Source organism: Bos javanicus, chromosome 5 (genome assembly GCF_032452875.1).
Source record: "Bos javanicus breed banteng chromosome 5, ARS-OSU_banteng_1.0, whole genome shotgun sequence".
NCBI lineage: Eukaryota > Metazoa > Chordata > Mammalia > Artiodactyla > Bovidae > Bos > Bos javanicus.
In genome coordinates this window covers 48999747-49014070 of record NC_083872.1, presented here as the reverse complement: position 1 = coordinate 49014070, position 14324 = coordinate 48999747, and the positions used below count along the sequence as shown (strand labels likewise).

Here is a 14324-nt window from a genome sequence, read left to right as displayed (position 1 = left end):
TTTCTACTCCAGTGCAATCTGAGGAAAGAGGAGAAAAGGGAACTCTTGTACCCTGTTGGTGGGAATGTAAAAATTGGTGCAGGCATTAGGGAAAACAGTATAGAAGTTCCCTCACATGGCAAGTGCCATTCCTACTGTTTTATTTCCAAAGCACTTAGAATCATTTGACATGTAAAAAGTGCATTTGCTCATTGTCTCTTCTAATCCTTCTAAAATATAGACTCCTTGAGGGCAGATACATTTTTTTTTATTCACTGCCACACTACCAGTGCCTAGTGCAAACTAGACAGGAAATACTTATTAAATGAATAAACTTTTTCTTTCTTTCTGAGTTGTAAAAGAACTTTGGTCACTGTAGACTTTTCTTTCCTTTAGTGCCATTGAATGAACAAAACAGGGCCTTCCTGAGGAAAGCATCAGTTCATTTGGTTAACATTAAACACGTACTTTGCAAATATAGACATGCCTCAGAGATACTGTGGGTTTGGTTCCAGACTTACTGTAATAAAGTGAATATTACAATAAGGGGAGTCACAGGAAATTTTTGTTTCCCAGTGCCTATAAGAGTTACACTTACACTATACTGTCTAAAAAATGTGTAATAGCATTATGTCTAAAAAAACACCTACATTTGTAATATACTTCATTTTCCCCCTTTTTTATCTGAGAATTCATAATGATTGACAAATTTGATCTCACCCTAAGAGAATGGAAAAGGTTTACACTTGTTTAGAAAGGGTCAGTAAAACTAGTAGCATTTTTGAAATTTATGTGAGAGAAAGATGTTTAAAGAAGGGGAGTCAACAGTATGTCTTGTAAGTAAGTAGGAAAATATCACAAGATTTGAATTAGTTCCTTGTGAATCTAATCAATCATTTTCCATCACAGCAAATTTCCCATCACATTCAAATGATTGAATCTAATCAGTCATTTCCCATCACAGCAAAATGTGATGGGAAATGATTGAACGATTTTGAAGAGTCTTTAGTATAATTAAAGACATATTTTTAAGACTGATTTTTGGTAGGACAGTCAGAAGAAGAGAAGTCAAAATTTTAAGGACATTTATAAAGAAAAGTTTGATGTATTTGAGGTTTGAAATAATCTGAACAAGAAAAATGAAGGAAAAATGGCCACAACAGGAGAATTTGAGAAAAAGCAGAAATGAGACGCTGTTTGGGATGTATGGAATATAGGAGGACAGTGTTTGAAATACCAACTTGTTATTGTCATTGCTTTAGGATAAGTGATGAGGGCTTCCCTAGTGGCTGAGTGGTAAAGAATCCACTTGACAATGCAGGTGATGCAGGTTCGATCCCTGGATCAGGAAGATCCCCTAGAGAAGGAAATAGCAACTCACTCCAGTATTCTTGCTTGGAAAATCCCATGGACAGAGGAGCCTGGAGGGCTTACAGTCCATAGAGTCGTAAAGAGTCGGACATGACTAAGTGAGTAAACAACACCAACAAAGCAATAACTATAATTTACTCTCGGTTTCCATCCTTAGAAAAGAGGCTAGAAAGTGAGGTGACAGTTTTTTTTTTTCCTGTGAATTGCTTTTGGAATATGGTTTCTTCTCTACAATGGCCTAATTAGCAGGGGAGGGAGGAATGTTTTCACTAGGGATAACAGGATGTTTTTTATCCTTCTATGATCATAGGTAATGTGGGTGAGAGAAAAAGTACTGATGTAGTTTCAGAAATACTGAAATGATTTGGGGGGATAAAACTTATGCATAGAAATGCTTTTGCTTTGTTAACACTGCTGTTTTTAAATGGAGTTTCCTTTCGAATCTTAACCTCAAGACTGTGTTTACTTTTGTTTGTTAATTTAGTAGGTCTGTCTGTTGACTTAGTATGTGACAGTTTTCATGGAAGTCAGGGAACATTTTGCTTTAATTTTTAGCAGTAGGTGTGTATATTGTTGGCCTTTTAGATATGGCATACTCTCAGCTAGCCAAGTGTGCTAGATAAGAGGCCGAAACCTAGAAAGAAACAACTGGCAGAGCAGTGTTTTTCAACAGAATTATTGTTCTGCTCTTTGGCTTTCTTATTGTCATTCTATACATCTCCCTTCCCAGTTGCTCAGACGTACCCTTTTCCAGCTTCCTGCAAAATTTAACGCTTCTGCTTCTATGTTAACACACAGCATTGAATAAAGAAGGGCAGATTTAGCCTAGACAGCTCAAACAGCACTTTTCAAGCACTAACTGTTTGCTCAATACTATGCTTGACTCTGAGCATACAAACCTGAATATACATGATCCCTTGTGAGAAAATCACAGCAGAGCAATCTAGTGGGAGAACATCCATAATCTACAGTAATATTTGCATAGAGATACTTGAAGAGCTAGTTTCCATTTAGTAATCTTGACAAAAACAAATGCATAAACAGTCAGAAAGTGGTCCTCTCATGGCTTTTCTTCATAAATATTAAAACCTATATTTTAGAATTGCATGTTTTAATGTTTTTTAGAATTTCTTTTCAGTTCAGTTCAGTCGCTCAGTTGTGTCTGATTCTTTGCGACCCCATATAGACAGCAAAGAAAATATTTGTTTTTTTAGAATCATTTGACCAATTTAAGTAGATTGACAGAGCATTTTTGGTAGTATATTGAACTAAATATGGCTTTATTTTAAATTATTTAAATTTTACATTAATAAAAATTAGTGTATTAAAAAGGATCTTTTCAGTCCAAGCATGTTCTGATTCTTAACATTTTATTTAATCGTTAAGTTTTATTATCCTTCCTATTTTCCTATTGAGTACTTTTGATTTTTTGTTTTTAAAAAATTTTTCTTGGCATGAAAACCTTATTGCTTTATAGAAAAATGCTGTCTGAAAATTCATTATCAAATCCTTTTAAGATGATAGCAGAATATGTTTCTCCCCCTTTTTAAATTGTATTTTTTTATTTAAACTGGTCTCACACATGAACTTTCTTAGAATCGAGTAGTTCCTGGTTCCTATGGGACTTCCTGTTTTCTCAAATAAAAATAGAAAAACACCTCAGAAAGGAAACCTGGTCAGTGTGAACAGCTTTGTAGGCTCAGATAGTCTTAGTTGTGTCCTGACTTACAGAGATCCAGGTATCTGAAAGCTTTGAATATTTTTGCATATAATTTTAAAGTAGAGGGTAAGGAGGAGATTCTAAATAATAACTAGAAAAGTGCTATATAATATTCAGCCATAAACTTGTTTGAATCTTTTGGGGAAGGATGGATATAGGGAGGTTGAATGGAAAATGGTAAATCCTTTCTTTATAATATATATTAGAAAAAAGTTGTTTAGTATTGAGACCTAATTCTTAGCTATTTTGATGTGTGTGTATGTTTCTTGACACTTTTCCAGATGTTAGCAAGGACTAGGCAGGTTTGTCTTTTAATCATTGGAAGTAAGAATTCTAAATGAATTACTCAGTTTTAAAGCATCTTGCATATTTCCTCTAGTAGTAACTGACTTTTATATTTTGAAGAGAAACCAAGTTAAGGAGCCAAAATAAAGTCACTAATAGTAATGATCATAGGTAACATGTATTAAGTGTTTGACACTGTATCAAGCATTTTATATGATTTATCTCATTTAATCCTAACAACTGTATAAAGTAGGTGTCATTACATCCTTCCCTTGTAGAAGAGGAAACTACAGCTTAAAGTGGCTAAGTAGATAGTAGTTCAAGGTCACGTTGCTAGCAAGCAATGGAGCTAGGGCTGGAACCAAGTCTGAGACCAGAGCACCTACTCTTAATTATTATAGAGCAAACTACAAAATCATAGTGAGAATGGTAAATATAGTAAGTCTGAAAAAGTAGTTCTCTAACCTTTGTTATCATCAATTTGTTTATATTTTGTTTGCATGTTTACATTCAGTTTTAGCAGAGTACATTTTAGCATTTCTCAGGGCTTGGTTAGGGGGATTGTTATTCTTAAATGATACTAACAGTTCTCTCTTTTTCTTTCCTTGATAGTAAAAAACCCCTTTGATGAAACATTTGGAGACATGCAAGTAAGTAAATCTTAATACTGATACTTTATGTCATTTTTTTTATGATAAAAGTATTAGGATGAATATCAACTGACAATAGGAATTTTAAACGTTCTTTTATGCTGAGGCAATAAATTCTCTTATTTTTGAGTATTCCTTTTCTATAATATAATTAAATCTGACACAGATTTTCTCCAAAGAGCAGAACTGTTTATCATTTAAAGATAAAAGCCAGTCGCAAGGTAAAATGGCAGTGGCATGTCACCTGGGGATCTGGTCTTAGCCTTCAAAGTGTGTGTGTGTTTTCTTAGTTGTTGGATACTCTCGCAGATTTTGCTCTTCTTTTGTTCTCTTTGGATTTTTTGCTCATTGGCAGGCCTTTTCAACTGTCAGGAAGCAAAGGATTTAGAGTCTTATGCAACCTATTTACGATTCTTTTTCTTTTTAAAGGATTTATAATATTAATTTTAACCTAAGTGTTACATGGAAATATTTTTCACTTGCCCCTCATCATTATAGGCAATACAAAGGTTGTGATATTTAAGTTTATATTATAATACACAATTAGTTGTGGTTTTTTTTTTTTGTTTTATTATTATAGGAACTGAGAGTAATATAGATAGACCTGTATGGAAAACATTGTTGTGCTAAAGGATATGTGATAATGTGAAGTCAGATCCATAGATTGTTACTTTAGATTGTTAGTATTGATTATTTTCAGTAGTATTTTATTGTGACGATACTTTGTTTTTTTTAAAGTTGACTTGATCGGTTATGATATTATCATTGCTATGGCATCGTAGTTTAAATTTGCAGTGTATACTCACTGAACGTTGAAAATGCAAGACTTTATTTTCTTCTGTATAATTTTCCACTTGGAGGAACCTGAAGTTCCTAACCTCTGAATAATAGTAATAATTATAATGAAGATAATGGCTAGTCACTTGAGTGTTCATTCTGTGCGAGGCACTGTGCTAAGTAATTAAAATCCATTATTATCATTTAATTAAGGACTTGATACAAATACAGAAAATATCCTTGAGACAGTTGGCTGAAATAGAGACGGGAATATTTAAAGGTGACACTATATGAGAAAATTTGGTGGCGTCACCCTATGGTTTGACTTTTCCTCTTACGAATCAGAATGATTCAGAGAATGAGATTTGCTTCAAAGAATGATTTATATGACTAAAAGAAAATCTGGAGCTTACCAAAATACACAATTAGAAGGTAGCTATTAGTATTTCAAATTAAAAATTATTTTTGCTAATGAAAGGTTACTTTTGAAAGCTTACTTTAAATATGGATTTATTTGTAGATCTTTAATTTGTTTTCAGGGTGATCAGTAGACACATTTCAAGCCAAGAATTAGAAGAGAGTTTGAAAAGCAGAATGGAGGAAGTTAATAATGAAACTATAAGCCAATATAAGTTTCTCTAAGAAAGTAACTTTGGAATTTAATATACAGACCTTTCAGGTTTACCTATAGTTTAGCATAATGGTGCTAAAGATTATTGAACCAAAGCCTTTCTGCTCTTCAAAGTTAATTTGTTTCCATTAATAAAATATTCCATAAAAACTATTTAGATCATAATTTAGTTGATCATTTGGATGGCACTTGACACCCTTGTAGTAATATAGATGGTCATTTTGAATGAGTTGCCACTGGAAAAATAATTCTTGAAAAAATTATAGTTGAGATTTTGGGGTGTTTAAATTCTTTGTAAGAGACTGTAATAGCATATATACTATCCAGTATGAGATCCAGTTATGTATGATTAAGTTTTGTTATTTTTTCTACTTGTCTAGTCCAGTGTTAACAGATCTGAATGAAAAGATGATGTTTATTCCCAGGCCTCTGATGTTCATTAAAGATATAATCACAGAGGACGGTGTCAAATATTTGGCTTTAGTTTTGATTTTGAAAGGGGTGTGGAGAGGGGCATGATCAAGACATGTAAAACAAAAAGGAAATCACTCTCTTTTCCAAATAAGAGAGGAAAGAGACTGAAAATGCTCAGCTCTTTTAGTACCAAAGCTTAGTCAGATTTACCTTGGTTTTATATATCAAGTCTGTAATCTACGCAATCAGTGGGAAACCTCATCTTATTATATTGAACATATTTATTAAAAGTGATTTTGTGGTTTAATGTATCACAGATGCGTAGCTTTCAGAATCCTGTATTTCAGTCCCTGCAGTTACTTTTTGATGTCTGATTTTTACAGTTTGGATTTTTAATCTTATTTCATAAGGACTGACTTGATTCAGAATCTGATTGAGATAGAGTTGAGGGAGTGAAAAAGCAAACGGGAAAAGCGAGTAGTTTGCTACTTGCTACTTGGAAAGCAAGTAATGCTGAAGGATTGTCACCTATCTTTGTCTCTATGAACCATCTCACATAAAACCTGGGACTCTGCTAGTAGGATTGCGGCACCTCTGATGAATTTTCTTCTTCCTCCTGTCACTCATTAAAGCTTCATTGACAAAAGTATGCCATGTATAGTGTGCAAACTTGTCTCTTCTGTCCTTGAACATACAGCGTGAAAATAAATGGATGTGATTACATGTCATTGGGCATATGAACTTTACTTTCCTAGCTTTTTATATCCTGTATGAATTTGTTCCTGGTCACATTTATCCAATAATCCTATTTCGTCAGAAACTTCGGGAGAAAGGAAATCATAAAGACATAACCTCTCATGAATCATGCATTTATTTCAAATAATTTGATAAGCTATTCTTATCCCCTCTTCTAACCCACCCTGCTCCATTGTTTATGTCCATCTCCGTTAATTGTGATTACTCTTAAATTGAGGTCTCAGTGCTTTAGCCTTCTTGAGAGGGTGCTTAGGTGTTGCAGAAGTCTCCACTTTGGTTTCCTTTCATATGGTCAGAATAATATTCCTGACACACATTTCTGTTTAACTTTTCTTCTCCTAAATGTTCAGGATGAAGTCAAACTCTTTTTCTTGGTATCTAGGGTTCTCTAGCTATTGATTCCAAACTACTTTTCCAGGAGTTTGCTGAGTCAAAGTTGGCTACTGGTTATGTAAGAAATATAACCAAAGCATTTACGCTTTCAGGCCTATGCTGTGCCTTCTGCTTGGAATGCTGGTCAATTCTATTCTTTCTGTGAAGCTCAGTTCAGATATTCCCTCTTCCATAAATGGATCTTTCCACCCCTCTGTCTTCTGTATTTACATTGTACTTTGTTTGCAACTATAACATTTAGTATGTTTTCTGCCCTTAAGAACAGGAATCATCTTGTTGGTGTGGATTTCTCGCTTTTCTGAGAACAGTTCTTAACTCCCAGTTGTTGTTCAGTCACTCAGTTGTGTCCAACTCTTTGCTACCCTGTAGACTGCAGCACGCCAGGCTTCCCTGTCCTTCACCATCTCCTGGAGCTTGCTGAAACTCACATCCATTGAGTTGGTGATCCATCCAACCATCTTGTCCTCTGTCCCCCTCTATTCCTGCCTCCAGTCTTTCCCAGCATCAGGGTCTTTTTCAGTGAGTTGGCTCTTCATGTTAGGTGGCCAAAGTGTTGGAGATTCAGCTTCAGCATCGGTCCTTCCAGTGAATATTCAGGGTTGTAGATGCTTATTAAATGTTTCTTTCACTTTAATGGTTCATAAACGTATGCATGACCACTTTGGGAGCCTCGGAGTGGTTTGAGGGTTAATCAAAAATGTCAGGTTGGTTGACATTATGTGGTTGTCAGGTTAAAACAAAACATGAAGAAAACAGTCAATGTGCATAAGTATGCATTGTATAGAGGGGAATTGGGAGCATTGCTTTGATTGGGGGGGGGTTGTTTTGTAGGAGAACTTTTCTGGCACTAAGGTTAGTACAATACCCCAATCATCCTCAAGAAAGTAGAATATTTAGATAGTTTAGATTCTTAGGTTAAGGTTTCTTTAAAATATGGTAGCCATTGGTTAAATATGAATTTGTCTTTTATATTATGTAGCTTCTATGATTTTTAAATTTACTTAATGTTTTTCTTTTCAAACAAAGATTATTATTTGGTGCATATTCCCTTAGGATCAGGTATTTTATAATGTTTTTCTTTTAAATTTAGGAAAGTAAGAAAAATCTTATGATGAACACTTTATACAAGCTTCATGATCGATTGGCACAGCTTGCAGGTAATTGTCTCAACATTCATAGTATGTAAAAATGTTTTGAAGATTGTATATGTAGCATGTGATATCAATAGAAATGGTTTTTCCTAAGTTCAGTGTTGTTATATTACATACATGTGGATATTTTCTCTTTATAAGTTTTTACTCCCTGTAGGGAATGGGTTTTTATTTGTATAGATATGTTTAATCAAGGCCTTTATCCTGCCTGACATATGTATACAATGAAATATAGATATATACTATATTATATAAGTTAACACTTTTTTACTGCACTGATAGTAACAGAATTCTGAAAGCTTGTATATCAATTGAATTGAGTAAACAACAAATTAACTAAAATCATAGATCTAATATAAAAGTACAGATTTTCTTTTGGTGAAGGTATAGGTGTCGTTTCTTTGGATAAGGTAAATAGATTACAGAATTTCTTTCTCCTGACACGTTGCATTTTCCTCATATTCTTCTCTAAGTAAATCTGAAAATTCTCAGGTGTGCAGCATATCTGCAATTAGAACAAGAGAAGTGAATTGGCATCAAGTTTAGCATCTGTAAGCTATAGTAGCCACCTTGTCATTTATTATCTTTTAAGTTGTTTCACTTATTTTACATATAATCTGAAAGAAGTGACTTTGGATTCTCTTCCTATAAACAGTTACAAGGAAAGCAAAATGTAATTTTACAAACTTTTGTATGTAGTGAGTCCTTTTGTAGAAACCAGATCATTTATAGAAGCCTAGTAGGTAAATGTGGAACTTCTCTGGTCCAGTAGAGGCATTTAGAATCTGGATAGTTCCCCATCCTCTCACCAAGGTTTTTTTTTGGGAGGAGGAAGTTAGTTCTTTAATTCTGGTCAGTGTTTTTGGCTAATAATTCTGTATATATCATTTAAAGCATTTTTTGTATTGACTGATGGACTGTTAACATACATATGCTGCAAACTAATGACATTAATTTGGTAGCTGTAGCACCCAGAAATAGAGTATTTAATCTACATGGAATTCCTGATATTGCTCCTATAATACAAGCTTCTACAGTTGTCTCTATAGCAGTTTTTTATGAAGTGTATTAGATCAACATAATCTGGAGTGCTTTTAAAGATACAGATTCCTTCCTGTAGAGCAGGGGTCTGCAAACTTTTTATCTGTGAAGGGGCCAGATAGTAAATTTTTAGGCTTTGTGGGCTAGACTGTCTCTGTCACAGCTACTCAGTTCTGCTGTTAGAGCATGAAAGCAGCCATAGATAATACATAAGTGAATGAATGTGGCTGTGTTCCAATAAAACTTCATTTATTAAAAACTGGTGGTAGGGCACAGTTGGTCTTTGGGTTTGCCAGTCCCTGCTATAGATCTGTAGAATTGGATCTCTGAGGATAGATTATAAAGTTTGAAGACTTTTTTTGGTTCATCTAATAGGTATTCTCGTTTTACAGCTATGACCATTAAAATCTGGAACAAAATTTATAAAGTTGGAATATGGTTGCTTTTATGATAAAAAAATCTGCCAAAATTTCTACTTTAACTATTATACTTTGATGTTAAAAAAGTTTTTTTTTAAGTACTTTAAAGAAATAGTAGGAGAAACAAAATTGAAGTTCACTGTAAGGATAATTGATATCTCATAACCATAGAGTGCCTGGTGGGGTGAATAAAGCTTTGGATTCTCTTATAAATAGGTATGAGAAAAGGAAAATGTAGTTTTCCAAACTTTTGTATGTAGTACACCTGATTATAGCTAGAAGCTTCTATCTAATTTCCCTGTTGATCTGTGTTATAATGTTTTTTTAAGTTTTGCACATGCCTTGCTAAAAGTAGGCTTAGTAATACTCCAAAATGGACATTTTAATTCAGATTACTTGAGTCTTGAATTATTAGCTTTAGTAATAGATGTACAAGTTAGCACAATGAATTTTCCCCATTGAAAAATATATCCATAGAGGGCTTTCTTTGCACCAATACCTATGAATAGGCATCAGTGAGCACTACTTGGTTCTTACCCCTGGCTAACAATTTCATTAGGAATATAAAAGGAAGGTACATTTCTATGTAGATTGAAATGCATGTAAAGGTTGTGGTTTATGTAAAAATACTTGTTTACATTGCCTATTGTAAGTTTTTTCTAGACAAGAGTGTTTGTCTTCTTTCTTTACCGATGATAATAATACAGTCTATAATTGTGTATTTTATAAAACTGTTTTGATTAATTATATTTGTTTTCTTTTGTTTAACATAGTACTGATTCAAAATTAATATGCTAATCTTTTCAGGAGATCATGAATGTGGCAGTTCTAGTCAGAGAACACTTTCTGTCCAAGAGGCAGCTGCATATTTGAAAGTAAGCAGTGAATTAGAATTTTAATAGCTCTATTCCTAAAGTTAATATAAATTATTACAATTTATATTTACCATCTGATGCATTTGATTACTTTTACTGTTAAAAGTTTGGGCCTGCTGTTCGGTGTAATGTGACCAGATAGAGAAAGCAGAATTACTCAGCTGTTTTAAAGTACTCTATTATGAGAGAATGCACAGTAGTTTGGAAAGGGTGCAAACACCATTGATGAGAAAGAAATTGAGATAGGTAAGTAGTACATAAGAAAGCAAGTAAACATCTAACCATTGTCATTTATTTCAGTCCTTCTGCCCTGCGATAATTTCATTTCATGGTTCTAAGAGAACTTGCAGATACATTTTTCTATACGACTGTGAGTAATGTTTAGGAAATCTTAAAGGAAAAGTACTAGAAGGTTAAAATGGAGACGTGTCACTCTGATTGCTAAAGAGGGGAGAGTGGATATTGAAAATCATACTAGGGAGCTTGATGTTAGTCCAGTTCCGTAAAGATGTGAGTACTTGCATATGGAAATACTAATCCCTAAAAGTTGGCATCCATTCATTGAGAACAGGTCATGTCATACAAACTTCATTGTAATTGTGGTAAAAAACACATAATGTGAAATCTACCATAAAGTGCACGGTATTGTTGACTATGTATATGTTATTGTGCAGCAGATCTCTCAGGCTTTTTCATCTTGCATTACTGAATCTGTGTACCCATTGCACAGCAACTCCCCTTTTCCTTCTCCTAGTCCCTAGCCACCACCATACCACTTTCTGCTTCTATGAGCTTGACTATGGTAGATACCTCATATAAATGGAATCATGCAGTATTTGTCTTTCTGTAACTGGCTAATGTCGTTTAACACAATGCTCTCAAGGTTCATTCACGTTGTAATAGATGGCAGAATTTCCTTTTTTTTTAAAAGTTGAATAATATTCTACTGTATATACCTCACATTTTCTGTATCCATTGATATGTTGGTAGGCATTTAGCTGTTTCCACTTCTTGACTATTGTGAATAATACTGCAGTGAACATAGGAGTGCAAATTATCTCTTAGATCGTGTTTTCAATTCTTCTGATAAATACCCAAAAGTGAGATTGCTGGAACATGTAATAGTTCTATTTTTAATTTTTTTATTAACTTCCATACTGATTTTCTTAGTGGCTGCACCATTTTACATTCCCACCAACTGTTTACAATGTGCGTGCGTGCTCAGACACTCTGTTGTGTCGGACTCTTTACAACCCCGTGGACTGTAGCCTGCCAGGCTCCTCTGTCCATGGGATTCTCTTGGCAAGAATACTGGAGTGGGGTGCCATGTCCTCCTCCAGGGGATCTTCCCAACCCAGGGATTGAACCTGCATCTCTTACATCTTCTGCATTGACAGGTGGATTCTTTGCCACTAGCGCCACCTTGGAAGCCCATAGTTTACAAGGATTCCCTTTTCTCCATATCCTTGAATACTTCTGTTTTCTTTTGGTTTTGGTTTGTTTTTTTAATAACGGCCATCCTAACAGGTGTAAAGTGATATCTCATAGTGGTTTTGATTTGCATTTCCCTGATTAGTGATGTCAAGCATCTTTTCCTATACCTGTTGAAGTTCCTTATTTATTTTTGGTTATTAACCCTTATCAGATGGTTTGTAAATGTTTTCTCCCATTCCACAAATTGTGTTTATACCCTGTTGATTGTTTCCTTTGCTGTGTGGAAGCATTTTAGTTTGATGTAGTCCCACTTGTCTCTTTTTGCTTTGGTTACCTGTGCTTTTGGTGTTATATCCAGAAAATCGTTGTCAAATCATAATTTAAAAATCATTACTAAGACCAATATCATGAAGTATTTCCCTAAATTTTCTTCTAAAAGTTTTATAGTTTCATGTCTTATGTTTAAGTCTTCACTCCATTTTGAGTTGATTTTCGTGTAGTGTATGATAAGGTTTCAGTTTCATTCATTTACATGTGGAAATCCAGTTTTATCAGTACCGTTTTGAAGAAACTATCCTTTTCCTATTGTGTGTTCTTAGCACACTTGTTGAAATCAGTTGACCATCAATCTGAGTGTGTCTCCATTTTATTCCATTGGTCTATATGTCTGTCTTGATGCCAGCACCATACTGTTTGATTACTGTAACTTTATGATATGCTTTGAAATCAGAAATATGGGGCCTCTACTTTTGTTCTTCTTGCTTAATATTATTTTGGCTATTTGGGATTCTTTGTAGGTCCATATGAATTATAGTATTGATCTTTCTATTTCTGGGGAAAAAAAAAAAAAACTGCTACTGAAATTTTGATGGGCATTGCATTGAATCTGTAGATTGCTTTGGGTAGTATGGACATTTTAATTAAGTCTTCCAGTTCACGAACCCAGGATGCCTTTTCATTTATTTGTGTCTTGAAATTTCTTTTAGCAGTGCTTTGTAGTTTTTAGTGTGTAAGTCTGTTACCTTCTAGATAATGTTTATTCCTAAGTATTTTATTCTTTTTGATGCTTTTTGTAGATGAAATTTTTAAATTTTCTGGTTGTTCATTTTTATGTGTAGAAATGCAACTTCTTTTTGTATGTTGTTTTTTTTTTTTTCTTCGGTCCCACACGTTTGCTGAATATACTTAAGTTCTAACATTTTGGGGTTTTTTTTTTTTGGTGGAGTCTGTAGGGCCTTCTATGTACACAATCATGTTATCTGCAAACAGATAGAATTTTACTTCTTCACTTCAAATTTGTATGCCATTTATTTTCTTTTCTCACCTAACTGCTCTACTGTATTGAATAGAAATGACAACAGTGGACATCTTTGCCTTATTCTTGGTCTCCAAGGAAAAACCTCAGTTTTTCATGATTAAAAATATATTAGTCATCAGCTTTTCATATATGGCCTTTATTGTTTTGAGCTAATTTGCTTCTCTTCCTAGTCTATCATGTGTTTTTAATCACTTAAGGTGTTGAATTTTGTCAAATGCTCTTCCTGTATTTATTGAAATTATCATATGATTTTTCCTTCTGTTAATGTGATGTATTACATTGATTGGCTTTTGTGTGTTTGTCCTTTCATTCTTGGAATAAACCCCACTTTTGATCCTTTTAATATGCTATTTAATTCACTTTGCTAATAGTTTGTTGAGGATTTGTGTCTATATTCATCAGGGATATTGGTCTGTATTTCCGTTCTTGAAGCATTTTTGATGTCAGAGTAATGGTGGCCTCATAAAATGAGTGTGAAAGTGTTCCTTCCCTGTTAAGTTTTTGGAGGACTTTGAGAAGGCTAAATGTTAATTTTTAAAAAAATATTTGGCAGAATTCTCCAGAGAAGCCATTGAATCCCAAACTTTTCTTTGTTGGGAGGCTTTTACTGATTCAGTTACTGATTCAGTTTCTGTACTAGTTATAGATCTGTTCAGACCTTTTCTTCATTATTTAGTCTTGATAGGTTATATGTTTCTAGGAATTTATCCATTTTTTTCTGTTATCTAGTTTGTTGACAAATAATTGTGCATAGTAGACTCAAAATCCTTTGTATTTCTCTGACATCAATCTTAAAAATCTCTTTCATTTCTCTTAAAAAAAAATTATTATTTTTTTTTTTTGGCTTTGCTGGGTCTTCGTTGCTCGGCGCGCTTTTCTCTAGTTGCAGCGAGCAGGGTCTGCTCTCTAGTTTTGGTGTACACGGGCTTCTCATCTCAGAGGCTTCTCATTGCAGAGTGGGCTTCAGTAGTGGCAGCGCAAGGGCGCAGTAGTTGTGGTGCACTGCTTAGTTGCTCTGCAGATGCGGGATCTTCCTGGTTCAGAGATTGAACCAGTGCGTGTCTCCTGCATTGGCAGATGAATTCTTTACTACTGAGCCAGCAGTAAGGC

General features: G+C 34.2%; 1 protein-coding gene across 1 annotated transcript in view; it reads left to right on the top strand.

Annotated features, from left to right (window-relative positions):
• Positions 1–14324, top strand: part of LEMD3 (LEM domain containing 3) — a 74346-nt gene that overhangs the window by 33779 nt on the left and 26243 nt on the right. The window contains exons 2-4 of the mRNA XM_061416585.1: positions 3968–4005; positions 8067–8133; positions 10395–10462. Of these exons, the coding sequence (XP_061272569.1) occupies positions 3968–4005; positions 8067–8133; positions 10395–10462 (173 nt within the window). The remainder of the gene's footprint in view (positions 1–3967; positions 4006–8066; positions 8134–10394; positions 10463–14324) is intronic.